At 53.5% G+C, this 20,658-nt stretch overlaps 1 protein-coding gene across 3 annotated transcripts in view; it reads right to left on the reverse strand.

Moving 5' to 3' along the window:
* The window catches only part of OSBPL5 (oxysterol binding protein like 5), a 134,426-nt gene that overhangs the window by 84,254 nt on the left and 29,514 nt on the right, over positions 1–20,658 (reverse strand). The window contains exon 1 of one of the 3 annotated variants that reach the window (XM_074230825.1): positions 9,454–9,777. The exons of 1 other annotated variant lie outside the window; for it this stretch is intronic. In XM_074230825.1, coding sequence (XP_074086926.1) covers positions 9,454–9,504 — 51 coding nt within the window. In that variant the 5' untranslated portion in view covers positions 9,505–9,777. Of the gene's footprint in view, positions 1–8,032; positions 8,116–9,453; positions 9,778–20,658 lie in introns of those variants that run through there. One more of the 3 variants, XM_074230829.1, reaches the window with a different exon arrangement.

Here is a 20,658-nt window from a genome sequence, read left to right on the forward strand (position 1 = left end):
GTTCTGCTCGGGGATGCCAAGCCGAGCCCTTCCTCACTCCGAGACTGGCTCCCCGCGAGGCAGCTGCTGAGCTTAGTGGGAAAAGCCGAACGAGGGAAGGTCCACGGTCTCCAGAGAGGCTGGTTGGCCTCTGTGCCATCAGCAGCACCAACAACCCCCCTGGAAGCAGCGCTATTGCTTTTGTCCCCAAGCCAGATGCCTGGGTCCCTTATCCAGAGCCCCCCTGCTAGGGGAGGGCCAGGCTTGGAACCAGGCAGGGCGAGCCGGAGAGCAGGTGGCATCTGCAACATCAGACAGCGGTGGCCTTCCACGGCTGGGCGCCACTCTGCCCTCCACACTAGGGCTGCAAAGATGGTGGAAGTCATCTGACTTAGGAAAGAAGGCCCAGGCTCCAGAGGCTGCTGAAGGGCCCGTCTTTGAAGAATGGAGGCCTCGCTGTTAAAAGGAGGGTCTTCTGCCATGCCCACTTGAGGGTCCCACAAAAGACCCCTGGGCCTGACCACCCTGATCACAGCCCAACTGAGGAAGTCTTCAAGGGCTGTGAGCCTCCAGAAAGGCTGCTTGAGATTGGCCAAGGCAAGGCAGACGTGCAGCGTCCCCTGACTGATAGAAGTTGGGCCTTGTCCAAGGCAGCTACTCAGTGAGGGGCTCCTGGCCCACCCCAGGGATCTCTGGCTGCCGGCAGTGGCAGCCCACGGCCCTCCCTCAGAAGGGCCAGGGAGCCGGCGGCTGTTCTTCCTTCCTGGACGAGGTTGGCCCTGGCCCCGGGGGCCTCAGGTGAAGCCACCGGTGACTCCTCCAAATCTGGGCTTCTCTCAAGACTCTGTGAGCCCCTCCACGTGGGCCTCAGTGCACTGATGGCAACACCATGGGAAGGGTCTGCAGCTGTGTGGCTGTGGACAAGCCCCTTCCCCACTCTGGGTCTCCGTGTCTCTCCTCCACATTAGGAGGGGACTGGATGGTCTCTGAAGACCCTTGTGGTCCTTGTCTTCAATAAATCCATGGTGGGGGGGAGGGGAGAGTATAGGGAGAACCTCTTTCCAGTGCTTAAACTTGTCCTGAGCAGACTGGTGTGGAAGCCCCCCCCCCAGTCTTGGCAGGGAAGGGGACGGCCTGACCTTCCAGATGGGCCTGTCCCTGCGTGGATCAGTCCCATCAGCCCATCCTGGGGGGGTGGGAGGGGGAGGAGGGGCTCGAGGAGCGGGAGCCAATGATGGGGAGAAAGACCAAGGCCTCCGTCAGAGGACAAAGATGGGGGGGGGGAGAGAAGGGGGCACTGAGGGCTAATCTCGATTCCACCACAAGGTCATGGTTTCCTCCCTGCACCTTTTTTCATGTACCTTAGAAGGGGGGTGTCTGCTGAAGGTTGCGGGTTAATAATACAAGAAAAAATGAAAAAGGGCTCAGCGCAGGGGCAGGGGCATGTATGTTGTCCTGGGCCGCTGGCGCCCTCCCCAGTCCTGTGACCCCTCCGGCTCTGGCCCCCTGCTCTTCTACTCATAGTGGCGAGGAGGAGTGAAAGGAGATGCAGAGCCAGGGTGGGCAGGGAACAAGGAGAGATAAGAAACAGTGAATGGGAAGGGAGGGGGAAAGTCTGACTCTGCTCCCGGCCAATGAGTATTTAGTTTTGGTTTTTTCCAAGGCAATGCGGTTAAGTGACTTGCCCAAGGCCACACAGCTAGGTAATTATTAAGTGTCTGAGGTCGCATTTGAACTCAGGTCCTCCTGACTCCAGGGCCAGCTCTATCCACCATGCCACCTAGCTGCCCCATCTTAAGGACCCTACATGCCAGCATCTCTGGGATAGAGTCAAGGGGGCTGTGTCCCCATGGCCAGGGCGGGCCTTGGGAAGCCCAGGTCTTCCAGCCAGTCCAAAGAACTCTGATGGGTCTGGCCTCCCTCACATGGTCCAGCAGCTGCCAGACCGCAGAAAGTGGGCCCTTTGAGGTATTAGGTTTTACTGGCAACAGGTGAGATGGCAGGGGTCTGATACCAGAAGGAAGGGTCTGGTCCAGTGAAATTTAGGGAAACTGAGGAGAGGGAGAGAGGCCACGAGTGGGGGGGGGCCCTGGCCCCGTCTCCTCTCCACCGGTGAGGATGGGGGCTGGGCAAGGAAGAAATCAGTTTCTATTCCTGGTTCCCCCAGTTATCACAGGGTGGCCCAGGCGGGAGCTGGCAGGGTTGGCAGAACCTTAGGCCTGTCTGGTGACATTCCCTCCAGGAGTCTTTGCTCTTCTCTTCTCCATCGCTTCTGGCTCTCTAGGTGCCATATTCATTTCTAGGCAGAGTACCCCCATCCCTGCCTCCCCCCCAAACACAACAGAAGGAGCCACAGCCCTTTCCTCAGACGCTGTATACAGCATGCAGAGCCCCTTGCTCCCACCTCTCCAGTCAGAAGGCAGTACGTTTCATTGTCACTCTTTTCTAGATTTATCATGGGATTCCCACCCCCCACCCTGTACAGTTCCCTCATTTTCTAGAAGAGGACTCCAAGGCCTCTGTTGGAAAAGGAGCAGCGCTACCCACTGAGCTTCCCTGTGCCTCGGGGCTATCTCATGGACAAAATAAGGGTTTGGAAGAGCCTCGGGAGCCCCCCTCCAGACTCAGGTGTGTGTGTGTGGGGGGGTTCAGGTCTTCCTCCCGCCTGCTGAGCCCTCCCCAGGTGCCCCCCCCCCCCCCAGCCCTGGTCATTGGACTCTTCCCTCCCCAGCTGGCGTCCAGCTGCTAAGTCTTTGCCCAGGCCTGGAGGGTGTGTTCTCTTCACCTCCAACCAGCAACCCTCCACGTCCTCTAAGGATCTGGACCTGCTTCCAATCCCCTTCGGTTTCTTCTCTCCCCTCCGCTCCTAGCTCCCAATGGACAGAGGAACTCTTGGCTGTCTTTGCACGCCTGATGCTAGCCAGCCACTGAACTGGCCGGGATAAGAGGCGAACCCAGTCATTGGAACCAAGGATTCAGTTTCAGATGACGAGACGGAGACCGGGGGCACTGAGGACCTGCTCAGGGTTGCCCTTGCCATGTCATGGCTCCCCCGTCCATGAGTGACCTCTGCAGTCCCTTGGCTTTCTAGACTCTAGAATCCAAGATCTCAGGACTGGGACCTGAGTCAGGAACTTGGGGCTTCGGCCCCAGAGCCCCAGTGACTCCTTACTGCCTTCCCTACACCCTGAGAGACAGAGGCCTGTGGTGAACTTGCAGCGGGTAGACCCTCCAGAGGTGGAAGGACCCTCGAGGGGGGAACCATCTGCTCTGGCTCTCAAGGTAGGACTTAACTGGGGAGAGACGATGAGGCCCCGACATCCCACGTTCTATGTCTCCTCCACCCTCAGTCTTGGAGCCAGCCCAGCCTCAGCACGGTCCCTAACCAGAGAGAACTACCTGGCCCAGGGACCAGGACAGTGGGAGGTTGGAGTCCTTCCTTCTCCAAGAAGATCATGCCGTCAGGGAGCTGATGCCATGACAAGAGGTGAGTTGGGTTTTGGGGGGGCTGTGCTCAGTCACCAGTCTACTCCAAGGCCATCTAGGTCCAGTGTCCAGAGAGGGATCAGGACGACTGGTGATGGCCCTGGATCGGGGGAGACCTTGGCTTTTTAAAGCTAGGTCTTTGGGGCTCCCCCATCAGAAGCCTGGGGAATCTCTGGGGCTATGAAAGCCCACTCTTGAATTGCCTTGGAAAATGGGGGTTCAGCACCGGCTGGGGGAGGCATACAGGCTGGGGCTGCAAGCTGCTTCCTAGCCTGGGCAGGTATCTTGGAGAAGGAGGGTTGGATTTCACCGGAATTTCTTTTGGTGAGACAAAGTCACTCTCCTTGCTTCTCATTCTGGCCCCCTTCCCAGGACCCCCAGACTCATCTGACAGTCTTGGGCTCCTGACTCAGACCCAGTCTCTTGGTCTTGGGCAGGGACCAGCTCCCCAAACCTCTCCCTGAAAACCTGAGCCTTGAAGGGAATTCAGTCAATAAACCAATAAATGTTGATGAAGCTCCTACGATTCACCAGGCCCTTTGCTTTGGAACACCACTCATTGGGTTGAGAGTCATTGACATCGGGGGTCCTCGGGGTCATCTCTGCAGGGTAAGAAGGAGCCTCTCTGATTGAGCTACGTGAGGCCTTCCAGAGCTTAGTCTGGGTTGGTGCCCCATCTCTCGCCTGGGCCCAGGCCGAGGGGTGAATCCCACTCTGACCCGGGTCAGGGCCATCATCTTGGCCTGGGGTGAAGGGGGGAGGAAGGACTGTAGAGGAGAGGGTGCCGTGGAGCACCCCAAGATTCTACATGGACTCCCCAGCTCCCCCAGGGCCAGGTGAGTCAAGCCCTGGGTCTCCTGATACAACAAGAGCCAAAGCCACTGGCATTGTTTAGCAAGGTCAGAAAGAGGTGGACCAAAACCACCCCAGAGTCCAGCCTTGGGCATTATCATGGAAGCATCCAGAAGGGGGGGCCCAGGATCAGAGCGCGAGTTTGTGGGGGCCACAAAGGAAGGAAATAAACCTTACTAAGTGCCTACTACTACTTTACGAACATTGTCTCCCTGCTCCTCTCAATGGTTCTGGGAGGGAGGTGCTGCTGCACCCTCATTTTAAGGTTGAGGAAACTGAGGCAGTGGCAGTAAAGTGACTCGCCCAGGGTCACCCTGCTAGTTTGTGTCTGAGGCCAAATTTGAACTTGGGTCCAGCTGACTCCTGCCCACCAGCTGCTTATCATCTGATACATAGGATGGTTTTAGAGCTTGAGCTTAACCAAAGGGCTTGGGGTGGGGGTGAGGGCCTTACCCCCCAAGGAGTGGGGCTGCAGCTAGCTGCAGGCGTCTGATGTGACTTCTCTAGAACCAATGGGCTGGTCCCGAGGCGCGGTCTGTCCTGAAGTCACTGCATGCCCTGGACGTGGCTGAGAGGTTCAGGCTGGAGCAGCTGCGTCACAGGGCAGGCCCAAGATGCCAGGAGATCAGGGATAGGCCGGTGACGCCCTCCCCTGGGGAATCCACCGGGAGGATGACGCTCTCTTTGGGTGCCACGCTTTAGGATGGAGCCTGAAGATGAGCTGGGGTGTCCAGGCTAGAGAAGGGCCTCGTGGTGGGGATGCCGCTTCCGCTGGGTCCGTGGGGCATGGCCGAGAGAAGACTGGAAGAAGGCATCCGAGGCCTGGGGGGCAGAGCCCGCTTCTGATTGGCCCGGGTGGTCCGGGCAGTGAGGAGTGCCGGGTGTCCCCCGAGGGGGCTTCGGCATCTGTCACGGATAGTGGTGAAATGACCAGCGGTCCCATGAGGGGCTGGGGGGCTCCTGCCCCACCCTCCTGGTTTGACTTGGCTGAGACGGCCTGCCCGGGCGGAGGTGAGCTGTGAAGGCTGGCACTGCATCTCACAGCGGAAAGTGCCACAGACGCTTAAAAATATCTGTGAATTTTTAAAACCTAGGGAGATATTTTTGCAGCATGCCATATTGGCAACCTCCTCCTCTGTTATGCAGGACCGGCCCCGAGCCTGTGGGCGCCTCTTCCGGTGGGTGGGAGCAAGTGTGAGAAACTCTCCCGGGATGACTTCACTATCCTCCTTCCTCTCCAGCCTGCATGTGAAGGAGGAGGACGGGGGAAGCACCGATGGGGGCCATCTGGCACCTCCTCCTTGCCAGGGAGGACCAGGAGGCCTGAGGTGGAGGCCCCTTGTTTTTGAACCAGGGCACCGGTGCAGGTGATAAACGCGCCGGCTCCAGAGTCAGCAAGCCCTGAGTTCAAATCCAGCTTCCCACACTCACCAGGCCTGTGGGCCCCGACAGTCCTTTCCCTCAAACTCCTCCCCCACCCTGAGGATCAGAGGCGATGAGTCCAGTTCCTATATAAAGGCCAGCTATCATCATCACCATCATCATCATCATCACACCAGCTGTGTCACCCTGGCCAAGTCCCCTCACCCTCGCTGCCTCAGTTTCCCTGTATGTAAAATGAGCTGGAGGAGGAGAGGGTGGACGGCTCCAGAATCTCTGCCAAGAAAACCCCAAATGGGATCCCTGAGAGTCCAACCCGACTGAAGAGCAACCTCCTCCCCAGCTGAGCCCCCTGGAGACCATGGCTTAGAGGGGGGTTGAATAGAGTCTGCCCCATGTGCCAAGACCACGGAAGCCGCGGGAGGTCCGGGCTGCAGAGGCAGAAATGAATGTTCTCCAGAAGCTCATGGGGTCGGGGAGACCTTCCCTCTGGCGGGCCTGGCTTCTCCAAAGACACGGGAGAAGCCAACGGGGTCCAGACCAGACCGGAGGCCGATGCAAAGAGGAGTGAGGGAAGGGAAGCTGGGGAAGGGCTGCCTCTGGTCTGCACCCCACCAAGAGGACAGGGCACACCCTGGATGGCCTTCATCTGTCCAGGGTCTAAAGGGAACCCTCCCTCTTTTCTGACTGGGACAATTCCTTCTTTTCTGCCCTTCCTCCGCTGCCCCCCATCCCCACTCCCCCCAACTGTCTGGTTCTGGGAGTTCCTTCTACTCTGGGACTCAGAGAACAGACCCTGCCATCCTCTCTCCTCGGGTCCCCCCTTCCACTGGGGGTTCACACAGACAAGATCAAAATGCCCACTTCTTTAGCAGCTCGGGGGAGAGGGTCCCAAGTTTTCCCAAAGGAGGTCCTGGGCACTTTTCAGTCTCCCACGTGGCTTCTCCCCAACTCTCATCTCCCTGGCTCCTGGGTCCAGGCCCGACTGGGCCCCCCAACTCTGCCTTAAATGAAATCTTCCTCGGGGGTAGCTGCCCCTTCTCTCCAACTGGCCTGGAAGCTCCCCCAGCCTCACCGGGCAGAGCTTTGCCAAACGCCGGCCTAGGGCCGGAAGGGGGGCCCAGGGTCTGGCCCGTGGGGTCACCGACTTGAGGAAAGCGCTACCAAGGGAAGCGGGCACCTCCTCGGAAGCTCGGAGATGCGGGGGCCTGGGGTGAGCATCACTGAACCCGGGATTGCATAGGAGAGGGCAAAAACAGGATTTGAACCCAAGTCTTTGGGGCTGGAGGCCAGCTGTCGGACTCGACTCTCAGGGGAGACCTGATAGTCCCACAGCTAGCGCCTATTAGCATGGCGGGGTCCTCACCTCCCAAGCCTCGGCTTCCCATCTCTAAAGTGAAGGCAGGTTCACTCTTAGCCGGCTCTGCGAGCCTCGGGGGCTCCTTTCCGCGGACCCCTCACCCACTGAAGCGGCTGCCCGGGGCTGGGCCCAGCCCCTAGGACTGGCTAGGACTGGTGCAGGGTGTGTGGCGCGGCCCCCCAGCGGGGAGAAGAGGCTGCGCCAGGCTCGGGGCCCAAAGGAGCCCAGGGCCCGGAGGGAAGTTTTCTGGGCCAGTTCTAAATCCTTCAGAGAAGGCCCCAGCAGGGGGGTCAAGGTCAGGGCCAGGGACCATCTGGGGGCCGGGGAGAGGCTCCGCGTGGTTAGTGGGGGGGCACGGGGGGACAATGGGCCAAGCGGCTGGTCATGGGGGCCAGCGGGAGGCGCCCCCACGGGTGAGCGACCCCCCCACTGTCCGGTTCTGGGCGTAACTCCTCTCCGGGAGGACCCCGCCGGGGGTGCCCGGGCCCCTCCCCTGACGACCCCCAGACTCACAGCTGGCCAGTGCCCCGGCCTCCGCCCAGCAGCAGCTCGCTCGGCCCGGGGGGGTAGGGTCCCCCCGTCCATGGGCTCTCCAGGCCGAGCCCCCCCTTCCAGAACCCTGGGGCGTCTTTTGTGCTCTGTATACAGCAGGCGCCTAAAAGGAGCATCTGCGGGGGGCTGGAGACTCTGGGGGTGTCGGGGGCGGGGCCGGCGCTGCCCCGCGCCCCCCGGCGCCCCCCACTCACCCGCCCCTGCACGCTCAGGCTCTGTCCGGCCGCGGGACACAAGGAGCCCCCCGGGCCGCCCCCTCGGCGCCCCGCTCTGGGGGGGCTCCCCACTTCCCCTCTCTGCGCCCCCCACGCCGGGCCCGGCCCCGCCCCCCCGCCGGCGGGCCGGGGGCTCCGGGGCCCAGGCGGGTCCCGGGGGTCGGCGATGGGGACCCCCCGCCCCGCCCCGCCGCCGCCGCCGCCTTACCCTGCCGCAGAGCCGCGCGGGTCCGGGTCCGGGTCCGGGTCCGGGGGCCCGGGGGGCCCGGGGGGTCGGGGGGGGGGTCCGGGGTCGGGCGGGGCCTGTGGGAGGCTGCGCTGCGGGCGCCCCTGCAGGAAATGCCGGAGGAGGGGGGAGGGGCGGAGGGGCGGGGCGGGGGCGGGGCGGGGCGGGGCCGGGCGGGGGAAAACCCGGCGCGGAGCCGCGCGGCGCGGAGCGGGGCGGGGCGGGGCCTGACCCAGTTACCGGCCGGGCGGGGCCGGCGCGCTGACGTCACGGCCCTGGGCCCGGCCCCCCCCCCCGGCTGGGCGCCCCCGCCTCCCCCCCCCCGCGGGCCCGGACTCGGGGCCCCCCAGCTCCTCATGTGACACGCAGCCTCTCCCCACTTCCTTCCCGCGTCCCCAAGGGGCAGCGCCCCCCCAAGCCTGACTATTCCAGGACCCTCTGGCCGGAGCCGGGCCCAGGAAGCCTCCGAGAAGAGCCTCTGGGCCCCCCCGAGACCCCCTCCGGGTCCCCGGTCTGTCCCTGCCGGGCCCTATGAGGGGGTGCCCCCTGGCCCGCTCCTCGGCCCCACGCCGCCCCTCCCTCCCCTGGGCCCTTTTGCCATCCTCTTGCGCGGAGGGAGGAAGAGTTCCTTGGTGTCCCCCCAGTTTGTGTGGGGCGATTAGCTCCCACCAGCCCCCAAGGCCGGCCCGGGGCCCGGGGCTTCCTGGCCTTGCCCGGGGCTGCGAAGGGATCGGCAGCAGCCTGGCCCGGCCGCCCCCGGCACCCCTGGGCCCGACAGCAGCCCGGGCCCCTGGCCGGCGCCCCCCGCAGAGGACCCCGACCCGTCCACGCAGTCCCCGCCGATCTCTTGGGGATGCGGGGAAGCCCAAACTGTAGGAACGATCCGAGGGCCCAAAGGAACCTGGGAGGCCATCGAGTCCAACCCCCACCTGAACAGGCGGCCCCCCGAGTGCTCCTCTAACCTCCACGAGGCTGAGCCCCCCGAGTTGGCCAAACCCATGCAGAATGGCTCCAGACACTGGAAGGGCCGCTCCTTAAGGGTACGCCACCCGGGAGGCAGGGGAAGAAGGTGGGCGCAGCCTGGCTCATCCAGCCGATGCCCCCCGGGGAGGCCGAGCCAAGGCTCCACTCCCATTCGGCTCCCGCCCTTCCTCAACAGTCCCCTCACTTTACTTTCCCTTCACAGAAGGTCGTGAGCCCGGGGCCTGGCTGCCCTCTGCCCCGGGCCTCGCCGTCCTCTGCCCCGGGCCTGGCCGCCCTCTGTCTACAGGGTCATGGGCCACACGGCTGGAGGCCCTGTCCTTCCCTTATCTAAGCCTTGGTCTCCTTCTCCCTGCAGGGGTTGGGCTGGATGCTGTCCCAGGACCGTCCCTCCCCAACCCGTTCTATAGGTCACTTGTCACCTTTCGGCGCCTTCTGATGCAGAACTGGTCCGATAGAATGCTCAGAGCCATGGCCGGACCGGCTGCCGTTCCACCCCGGAGGCGGGCACCGGGGGGCTCCCCGGCAACTGGATGCCAGCCCAAGTTTGCTGGATTATTCTGTGTCTCGGAAAAAAAGGCTCCTTAATTGTAGGGTTGCTGGGACAACTTTGGAGAAGCAGGGAGACAAACAAGGCTGAGCATTTCCCCTAGGCCCCGGCCTCCGGGGACAAAGAAAGGGAGGAAACTTTGCAGAGAGCCATGGGGAAGCCTGGGCCCCATCTCTTCCAAGGCAATGGCATCTTAGAGCCAGAGCAGGAGGGGGGAGTTCCTGGGGAGATTTGCCAACCTCGTGTTCCCAGTTGGCTGGGGCGCCACCAAGCAGCGACGGGGGAAAAGAGGCCTGGGAGCCCGATGAGAGAGAAGGCGGCTCTCCTGCCGCGGACTACCATGACTTAGCAAGTGGGGTCCCCTCTCTGCAACAGAAAAGGAGCATGCCTCCCCAAATCGCCCCTGCTCCAATCGATCCAATTCAGCAAATGTTCATGAAGGGCCGACCAGAAACCAGAAAATGAACCCAGGCCTCCCTGCCCCCACCCCAGAATTACAGCAGAAAGGAAGAAGACAACACACACACACACAGAGTAAGGAACTATGAACATGTGGAAGCAAACACAAATGCAAAAATGGGGGTGGGGTGGGGTGAGAGGCCCTTCCTAAGGGGTAGAGCCACCTAAGGGTGGCATGGCAGCCTTGGGTCCCAGGCTTGGAGCTGCAGTCCAGGGAGGAAGAGGATGAGGCCCAGGGAAGCTGGGATTGCATCTGAGATAGATGGTCTCTCCACACTGGGTCATCTCTGGGCTTACAAGTAGAAATGCTTTACTTGGGACCTCACTAAGGTCTCTGCAATGGGTCAACAGCAATAATAACTCTTCTATTGACAATTCTCATCTCCCTCAATCCTCACAAAGACCCTTGGAGGGAGGGGCTGTAGTTACCCCCATTTTACAGATGAGGAACTGAGGCAAATAGAGGCTAAATGACTTGTCTAGGGTCACAGTTCCTAGGTAGAACCTGAGGCCACATTTGAACTGGAGTCTTCCCGATTCCAGGTTCTACCCCTCTGTCACATCAGCACCTCCGGGAGAAGATGGGGGCAGAGGGGAGTGGATTCTGGGGATGGAGGTGGGAGGGCATGCCAGTTGATGGGTTTCAGTAAAGGCTGACTTCAGGCCCCCCGCCCCTGGTCAGCCCTCAGTGGACCTCTCTGATACCCCTGGCAGATCCCTTTGTTCTCTTGGTAGGGTTGGGGTTTGGCTTCAAGCTCTGCTGGTTGGCCCTGATCCAATCCAATCCTGCAGGTCTCAGTGAAGTGTGACTGGATTGAGAAGCGCCTGCTTCAAGGTGTCATCATTAACCTCTAACAACTTCCCCCCTGCTCCAGGCCCAGACGCCGGCTCTATTGCAAATCATGGTTCGTGTGAAAGTGGGGCGTTGAGGTTTGCTAAGCACTTTCCAGGCTTTCTCACCGCACCCTGGGGAGGTCAGGGCTATTGCCTTTCACTCTGGTCTTCATATCCCTAACATAGCCTGAAGAAATGCTGGGTGAATTAAATTGGATTTTACAGATGGGGAAATTAAGGCCAAGATACTCAGTGACTTGAACCAGGTCCTTTGGGCAGGGAAGGAAGAGCTGAAATGACCTGAAGAATTTGCCTTTTGAACTCTCCTTGTTTCACTTATTAGTAATGGAGAAGACAGAGAGAGGTGGGCTAGGGCAGGTTATGATGTCATCATGTTGTCACTGGGAGCAGAACCCTCGTGGTTACAGGATCAGATCTGACCCTGGGCCAGTCCCACTTTTATCTTTGATTTCTGTGAGTCCACAGGTTTCATCAAGTGGCAACTTTGAGAGGGAGAGGAAAGACTTGGGTGACACATCTCAATATGGCAAAAATGGGGGTCAGATGTCATAAGATGAAATGGAATGGGGATCAATGCACAGTTCTCATTTGGGAAAGACTGAGAGGCTGGAGAGCTTCCAGCCCTGGGGAAATGCAATGATCAGATGACCAAACCAATGATCACTGCAGCTGGGGTGGAAAAGATTGGACTGGGGGGAGGGACACAGTTGATGTTGAGAAACAGAATCATGCAAGGGAAAGAGCTAGGTGGAACTCCTACCTTTGATCTGTGTGATCCTGGAAAAGTTCCTTAACTTGGGTGAAACTCTCCTCTTCTGTGAAATGGAGTTGCCAGACTTAGTGATCTCTAATGTCCCTTCCAACTTAAAATCCAAAGAGTTTATGAAGTATTTATTCAAAGGTCACATGAAAATGAATGAGCTCGGTTCTCTTTGGCCCCAAGAACAGAATTAGAAACAGTGGGCGGAAGTCCCGGAGAAACAGATTATTTCTTAATATCAGGAAAACCTCCTAACAAAGGGATCAGTCCCAGATTAGACTAGGCTGCCCCCTCCCTGGAGAGCTTCAAGAGGAGGCTGGATGACCAGTTGTGGGAGAGGGGATTTTTAGTCAAGTTCAGGCTTGGACTAGATGCTTCTGGCTCCCTTCCAACCACCATCTTTAGAGCTTCTCTCTTCCCTCTTTGGAGAAGATTGTCTTACCACAGGGCCCAGTCATTTGTCTTTATGGGAAAGTCCACTCACACATTTCTCTTTTTTCTAAAGGTGAGCAAGAAGGGGAACTCGCTGAGGACGTGACAAGGACAGAGAGATTGTCTCTAAGTGATGACTCTATTGCCATTGTTCTCTGTCTCATGCTCTGAAATTATGTTTTGTAGGAGATCATGATATCAGGGAGGTGATGCCCATGACAAGCACATAAATTGGATTTGAGTAAGGGGGGGCTGTGCTAAGTCACCAGCCTCACTTACTCCTCCAGAATCATCTGAGTCTAGTGGCCGATATGAAACAAGATGACTGGAGGTGGCCCTGGGTGGGAGGCAGTCAAGGTTAAATGATTTGCTCGTGGTCACACAGCTAGAAGAATCAAGTGTTTGAGGTGGGATTCAAACTCCTGTCCTCCTGACTTTGAGGTCAATGCTCTAACCACTGGGCCTCCTAGCTGTCCTGAAATAGGTAAGCCTTGGAAGGAGGAAAAGGAAGGGAAGGAGGCAGGAAAGATGAGGAAGGAAAAAAAGAAGTGAGTGGAACCTCTTGAGGATGACCTCGAGTCCCTTTGCTGGGTCACTTTGCCCCTTGGCAGCATCTAGAGAAACTTGTGACTGACTCAACCCCATCAGGTCAAAGATGTCCTTCTCCACTCCAAGAATTTCACTGGGTCATCTCACCCCAATTTGAAATGTCCACATTCCTAATGCGTCATCATTTAGTCAGGAGTAAAAAGGCTCTTAATTTGGGTCATACTTAAAAAAATTGAGTTCTGGGTGGGGTGAATTGGATTTTACAGATGGGGAAATTAAGGTCAAGATATTAAGAAACTTGAACCAAGTCCCATGGGTGATGAATAAGGAAGAGCTGAGATATCTTGAAGGATTTGATTTTGAACTCTCCTTGCTTGGATTGCTATAGAAAGGATCATCGCTGCCATTTTGGGTGGTTTTACAATCTACTTTTCTATTTCTGCTTTTAAAATAAATGAATGTAATCACAGAAGGCATGGACACCTCAATTGGATCAAAACCACTAGTAAATTTGGACGGATTATAGTTTTGACCATTGGATGGAGACACATGATCCCACACATGAAAATATCATGTGACGAATTGAGGAATATGCTTCTGGGACTAGGTATAAAAATAGCAGCAAACTGAGTGACAAACCAGTGTAATGTTGGAAGTCAAGTCCGAGGGAGGGAATCTCTCAACACCCTACTATGTTGCTGGAGACCGCTGGGGAATCAGCAGGAGATGACTTTCAGCTACCCAAAGAAGTGAAGTTTTAGGGAGCATGACACATCATAACAGAGAGATAAGTAGGCTGTGGGCTATTCAAAAGTATTAACCCTCACAGCCTAGCAGAGAGATTTTCCTACTAAAAACTTTATGAGGACTTTATGAAAGAATAGAACTTTCAGTCACTAGATGGTGGGAGTCGTTCCTTTATCACATGTTCTCGGTAAAGATGCCTCACTATGTATTTTAAGTTTTTGGTCACTTTTCCTGTAGCTGCGGAGTTGTGGGTGAGAATGCCCCCAAATTTTGAGTGGGATGTTTTTGCCACCATTGTTCTTGCCCAACTGTTTCGTAATGGCTTTTCTAAAACGTTGGCTAAGTGGAAGCACACTAGTGGGGGCTTATGGACAACAGTGCTAGAAAACTGGCCCTCAAGGTTATTGTTATTTAGTTGTAGATGACTTTTTAGGACTGCATTTGGGGGGTGGCTAGGTGGTGCAGTGGATAGAGCACCGGCCCTGGAGTCAGGAGGACCTGAGTTCAAATCTGGCCTCAGACACTTCATAATGACCTAGCTGTGTGGCCTTGGGCAAGCCACTTAACCCCATTGCCTTACAAAAACTAAAAGAAAAAAAAAGACTCCATTTGGGGTGTTCTTGGCAAAGATACTAGAGTGACTTGCCATTTCTTTCTCTAGCTCTTTTTTTTTTAACAACTGAGGATCTAAGGCACACAGGATAAAGTGACTTGCTCAGGGTCACACAGCTAGTAAGTATCAAGTCAGATTTGAACTTAAGAAGATGGATCTTCCTGACTCCAAGTTTGGTGATTTATCCACTGTGCTCAACGTTATTGCTTGAGTCCTAAGAGGAATATGCAGCCGTTCACTGGGACCTGGACTTCCAATGCAATTGGGAGTTGGGAAAATAGCCCCCGAAGGGATACGACCTTAGAAACTATGTACAACAAAAAGTCTGCAATGTCCTTACTATATACACTCTCTTCCTCTCATGGGATAACAGCTCTCCAAAACTTTGGAGAGAGTGGCTGAGGGAGGCCATTCAAAGACAGCCAGTCAGGTGATGAGCATCTCCAAACCTCACTAGGTTGCTTTTTGGATGTGTCCCTGGTCTGTTGACTACTGGGTCAGGTTCTGACCGCCCTCTGATGCCTTTTACCGAACTCATTCTCCAGAAGTCTTAGACCGGGGCAGAGGACAACAGAATTGTCATATCCTCAGTCCTGGGGTGCCCTGCTACTTTTGGTAGCATTTGCTTTCTTGGCTTCAGTATCACATGACTGCCTGACCTGGAACTTTAATTTTGGACTAGCCTGGTGATTTCATGGATGTTGGGAAATCCCAGTGAAGAAACCTAACTGCCAGTGCAGATGAGTTCCAGAGAATCATAGCCCACATAAAAGTCCCCAGTCTCACACTGAACTTGGGATGTAGATTTCTTGACCAATACAGAATTAAGTTGGAAGAGAGTAGGATGGACGGCTTCTGAGAAACTCTACAATCCACCGCCTGCTGCCGAAGCCTGACTTTTCAACATCGGGATTTTCCTAGAGATCATTGGTCACTGCTGATTGGGGAACGCCAGTCTCAGAAGAACCTTAGCTGTGGGTGGATCAGAGAGGAGCACCTACGGGGGCAGCAGGTTAATAATGAAAAGTAGTACTGAAGATCACACAGGATTCCAGGGAAATATTGAGAGACCCAGCAGAAAGGGCAGTGCTGATCGCCTGGGTCCTATATACAAGGGTCTATGAAATGATGTGGCCAAAGAATCCCATAGGAGGACAAGGGAGGGTAAGCTGGGCTTTGCCACAGTGGAGAAAATACCCAAGAAGCCCAAAGAATCAGTCAATATTTTTAAAGTGCCTGCTCTGTACAAGGTGCTAGAGATAGAGATAAAAGCCAAAATAGGTCCTCCCTGCCCTCAGGAAGTGTACACTCTGATGAGGAAGACAAGGAAATATACAGAATATTTGAGATGAATAAATACAAATGCCTCCAAATCTCCTATTCACCCAATCCAATCCAGAAATGTTTAAAGGAGAGGAACATGAAGTTTTTGATTTTCATTTTAGTTAGGGAGAGAGGAAAGAAAGAAGAAAATATATTAAGCACCTACTATATGCCAAATCCTGGGTTAAGTTTACATTACATAACATCTCTGAGAGGACCGTGCTAGGACCCTCATTTTATATTCAAGGAAACTGAGGGAGAGGTGAAATGACTTGCCCAGGGTAACACAGCTAAGCACACATCTGAGGGCAGATTTCAATTGAGGTCTTCCTGACTTCACACCCTAGGGCACTACCTTCTGCCTCTATGTTGTGGGGATCTGGAAAGGCTTCCTAGGAGAAGGTGAAAATTTGAGCAACATCTTTAGGTGACAGAGGAATTTGGTGAGATTGAGTTGAGGAAGGTGTATACTCATTCCAGGTGTGGGGAGGGAGATTAGTACCCAGGAGAGAGGCGAATGTGGTGAGTGTGAGGAAGAGAGATCCAAACAAAGGTTGGAGCCAGGTTGGGGGAAGGGCTCCCCTAACATGAGAGGGTCCATTTGCTCCTTGGGGCCCAGTAGACTGAGAAGCAGAATGACACGATCGGACCCATACCTGAGGACAAGCACTGGCAGCGAGGGCACAGAATGTAGGATGAAGTAGAATGGGGAGAGTGGAGGCAGGGAGACCAGTTAGGAGACTGTCCACAATAATCTGGGTGAAAGGCGATAATCGTCGTGGCTAGGGCTGTTGTTGGGTGATGAGATCCAGAACCCCGGAGGAAGTTGGGAAGCAGGGAACGGGGGTGGGGGGGGTGGGGGAGATTCCCTAGAAGAGATTGTGAAGATGGAAATGATAAGACTCAGCAACTGATTGGTTAGCTCAAGGAAGGGAGGAACTGAGGAGGATGCTGAGGATCTGGTCTACCCCATAGTGAGGACTGTGGTGGCTTGGCAAGGGCTCCGAGGAGAAAACAGTTCAGTTTGGTGCATTCTGAGTGTAAGATGTCTCAGATGTGTGCATTGGGCAGCTGCTGATGCTGGGAGCGTAGTGGGTACTTCATCCGACATTATAGAGGCGCTTTGGTGATTAATCGCTTCAGTGTAACTCTCTGTGCCCCGTTTGGGGTTTTCTTGGCAGAGACTTGGAGGGGTGTGCCATTTCCTTTTCCAGCTCATTTTACAAATGAGGAAGTTGAGGCAAACAGGGTGAAGAGACATGCCCAGAATCACACAGCTAGTAAATGCCTGAGGCTAGATTTGAACTCACAAAGATGAGTCTTCCTGACCCCAGAACCAGGACTTTTTCCACTTGGTGCTACCCGGCTGCCAATATAACAACTGGGTGACAAACTTGTACCTACACACACTTGTGCCATATAGGGACCCAACACTTCCCTCCTGTGACATCATGAAGGGTCAGAAGCTAACCGGTTCCCATGGGGGGCTGGGTGTATGGATATGGAAGTGACAAAGTATCCAAGTCTCCCTGATCAATGAGACCTAATGGATCACTTCACCTCAAGGTCCTCTTCCCTAGCCCCTGTTTTGCTCTGCTCTTGGCCTTGGGGGTTCATTTTAGGCCTCAAGACTTCCTTTTTCTGGGATAAATGCACCCTCTAATCAAAGACTCTCAGTAATGGTTCTTTGTTATCTCCGCCTCTTTGAATAAAACCTTCCTAAGTCCTAAAATGACAAAGGCTACAGTCAATTTTGTTATTCCAACTATTTTGTCAAACTGTGGTCTATTGTTCTGTCCAGTCACCATCCTCTTTCTCTTCCTCCTTCCTTTGCTCACTGCATCCCTTCTCACTATTCCCCCTGGGGAGGAAAGAGTGAGGCTACCTGGGTAAGTGCTCTCAGCCCTTTCTGCATTTCCTCGGCTTCAGAGAAAAAACAGATACTGATGGGACCCCTCCAAGGTCTTGACTGTTTGGCAAGTTGCCCTCGCTGTCTCCTGAGCTGAATGAATCATCATTCCAGGTGTGCAAACAACTAAGCTGAAGAGATGGCTGTTATTCTGTCTTCTGTCTAAGGGAAACAGGCTCACCTCTTCATTCAGAACTCCCTAAAGGCCTAGACATTCCCCAGGATACCTGGAGGCCATATTCTGAGCCTGGGAACCCGAGAGCCCTGGCTAACTTACACCACAATGAGCCTTTCTTGGGTCAGGAGCAGATTGTGGCCCAGCAGGACTGAAATGGAGTCCTCACTAGAAGGCTAAAGGAAAGAAAGAGAACCTGAACCACCCTCCCTGCTCTAGAGTGCCCTGGGCTTTTGTGGGAGCCCTCTGAGACTTACTGGAGAGGAAGTGAGGATGACATGTTTTAGTACCAAACCTCCATGTGATGCACGATGAGACAGTAGCCAACCCAGGGGCCAGGGGGAGAAGGCCTCCTCAGTCTGCTGAGAAGGGTGGCAGAGAGGGAGTTATCCCTCTAAACTGTCAGGTCTTACTTCCCCTCAGTTTCACCCCTTTCTGGGGCATGTACAAAATCCTTTGCATTTCAATAAGTAGTGACCTACATTTGTCATGGTCAGACAGGGAGGGCAAGACTAGAAGCTCCCACTCAGGGAAGATAAGTTGAATATGGAAATAACGCTGAAGTAGAGAATACTAGAATGTGGAGGAAAGTGTCCAGAGATTGGGACTGGAGTTCTAAATGGGCAAAATTCCATTGACATGGCCCATCTCACTTCAACTGTATCAGAAGGTTGGACTAAACACTCTTCCAAAAGCTCTTCAGGACCTGAATGCAGCATTCTAACACTTGTGTATACTCGATGGCCTTCCGTCCTTCCCTACCCCCCAATCTACCCCTTGCTTTTTATCCATTGATACAAATACCCTCCTAGTCACCCAAGGTCAAAACCTCTGAATCATACTTTGACTCCTCCAATCCTCAGATCAGCTGTGAAGTCCTCTCATTTCTACCACTATACTCTCCCTCCTCTCTGTCCTTCCATCCATCTGTCTATCTTGATAGCAGCCTCCATCCTAGTTCAGACACTCATTGCCTCATGCCTGAATTCTTACAACAGCCTTTTGGTTAGTTTCCTTGACTCAAGTCTCCCCTCACTCCAATCCATTTTCTTTGAAGCTGCCAAGGAGAAAAGCATAAGTGTGATCACTAACTTTCAGTGACCCCTGTTATAGTTTATTCCCATAGGATAAACTATAAGCTAAAACCATGACAATCTTTTATCCACCTAACTTTCTAGGTTTCCCAAAGGGAGCAAAGGATTCCACGAGGTGGAGGGAAGGAGGGAATGCATTCTAGGCCTGGGCAAGTGTTTGCTAAAAGGCCAGGAGATCAAAGATAGCATAACATATGTGAGGAACAACAAGAGGGTGAGTTTGGGAGGGATGTAGAATGAAGATAAAAAAACCAGGGACTCACCTGATCTCTTGCAATTCCCTTCTAAACAACTTTAAATATTGCCTCAGAATGAATTCTGGAGTGGCAGAAACTGCAAAAGAATGGAGTGAAACAATTTTTTTCAGTCCAAGACAACTTAGAAAGTCATCAGGAAAGGTTTGCTGCACTAGGGTGTGTCCCAGCAAATAAGTGGGTGACTGTGGAGGCTTCCAGAACTCTCAACCCACAGACCATAAGGTGGTTAGACAACTATTCAGAAGGAGGTTATGGCAGTCCCTTTGCTGGCACTGGGCTCTGTTGCATTGCCTAGACACAGTTCTGGGATAGAGTCTAGGCAAGGAAGAACACTAGCATGGCAGAGCTTGTAGTTACAGGGAAACAAGGAACTTGGTCACAGTTCCAGGGTGGAAAACAGTGCATAGACTAGAGCACAGGTCAGAAGAGTAGTAAGCATACCTCTTCTTAGGGCATACCACCTTGGAGGAATGAAAACTTGCAGAGCCCCCGGCACTCACTTGAAAAACAGCTGTGTGAAAAACCTGAAGCTTGGCACAGTTCCTCTGCCTCCAAAGGAGCAAAGCTAACTTAACACAAGAGAGCAAATAACACAAAAGCCAGGAGAGCAAACAGCAAAAAAGAGCAAATAGCAAAGAGTCCCAAAATTACTATACTGACAAGGGAGATCAAAATAGAAACTCAGAACAAGAAAATAAAATCGAAACAGCAAAGCCTCAAAGAAAAACGTGAATTGGTCTTAGGTTCCCCCCAAAAGATTTTCTAAAAGAGTTCAAAAAGAATTTTAAAATCAATTAAGAGAGGTAGAGAAAAATTGGAAAAGAAATGAGAGTGATGCAGGAAAGTCATGAAAAAAGAAACAACTTGGTAAAGGAGACACAAAAAATACTGACAAAAATAACACTTAAAAAACCCAGAATACTCCAAATGGTAAAACAAGCACAAAAATTCCGTAAAGAGAAGAATTCCTTAAAAAACAGACCTGGCCAAATGGAAAAAGATACAAAAATTCACTGAAGACAAGAATGCCTTAAAAATTAGAATTGTTCAAATGGAAAAAGAGACACAAAAATTTATTGGAGAACTTAAAACACAGATGTGATCAAATGCAAAAAGAGGCACAAAAGTTCACTGAAGAAAATGGTTCCTTAGAAATTAGAATTGGGCAAGTGGAAGTTAATGACTTCATGAAACATCAAGAAATAAAACAAAAAGGGCTAGTTAGGTGGCTCAGTGGATAGAGCGCTGGCCCTGGAGTCAGGAGTACCTGAGTTCAAATCCGGCCTTAGAAACTTAATAATTACCCAGTTGTGTGGCCTTGGGCAAGTCACTTAACCCCGTTGCCTTGAAAAAACTGAAAAAAAAAGAAATAAAACAAAAAAAAGAATAGAAGAAAATGTGAACTATCTCACTGGAAAAGAAACTGACCTGGAAAATACATTGAGGAGAGATAATTTAAGAATCATGGGACTAACAGAAAGCCATGATCAAAAAAAAGAGCTTAGACATAATTTTCTAGGAAATTATCAAGGAAAACTTCTTTGATTTCTAGAACTAGATGGTAAAATAGAAATTGAAAGACTACACTGACCATCTCCTGAAAGATATCCCCGAATGACAACTCCCAGGAATATTATAGCCAAAGTCCAAAGAGAAAATATTGCAAACAGCTAGAAAGAAATGATTCAAATATTGAGGATCCACAGTCAGAATAAAAAGTTTTATCAGTTTATACATCAGAGGAAAAGAGGCCTTGGAATAAGATTCTCAAGGGCAAATAAGTTAGAATTACAATGGAAAAATCACCTACCCAGCAAAACTGAGCTTAATAAGAAAAATGGTTATTTAATGAAATAGAGGACTTTCAAACTTTCCTGATGAAAAGACCAGAATTGAATCAAAAG

Source organism: Macrotis lagotis, chromosome 3 (assembly GCF_037893015.1).
Source record: "Macrotis lagotis isolate mMagLag1 chromosome 3, bilby.v1.9.chrom.fasta, whole genome shotgun sequence".
Lineage (NCBI taxonomy): Eukaryota > Metazoa > Chordata > Mammalia > Peramelemorphia > Peramelidae > Macrotis > Macrotis lagotis.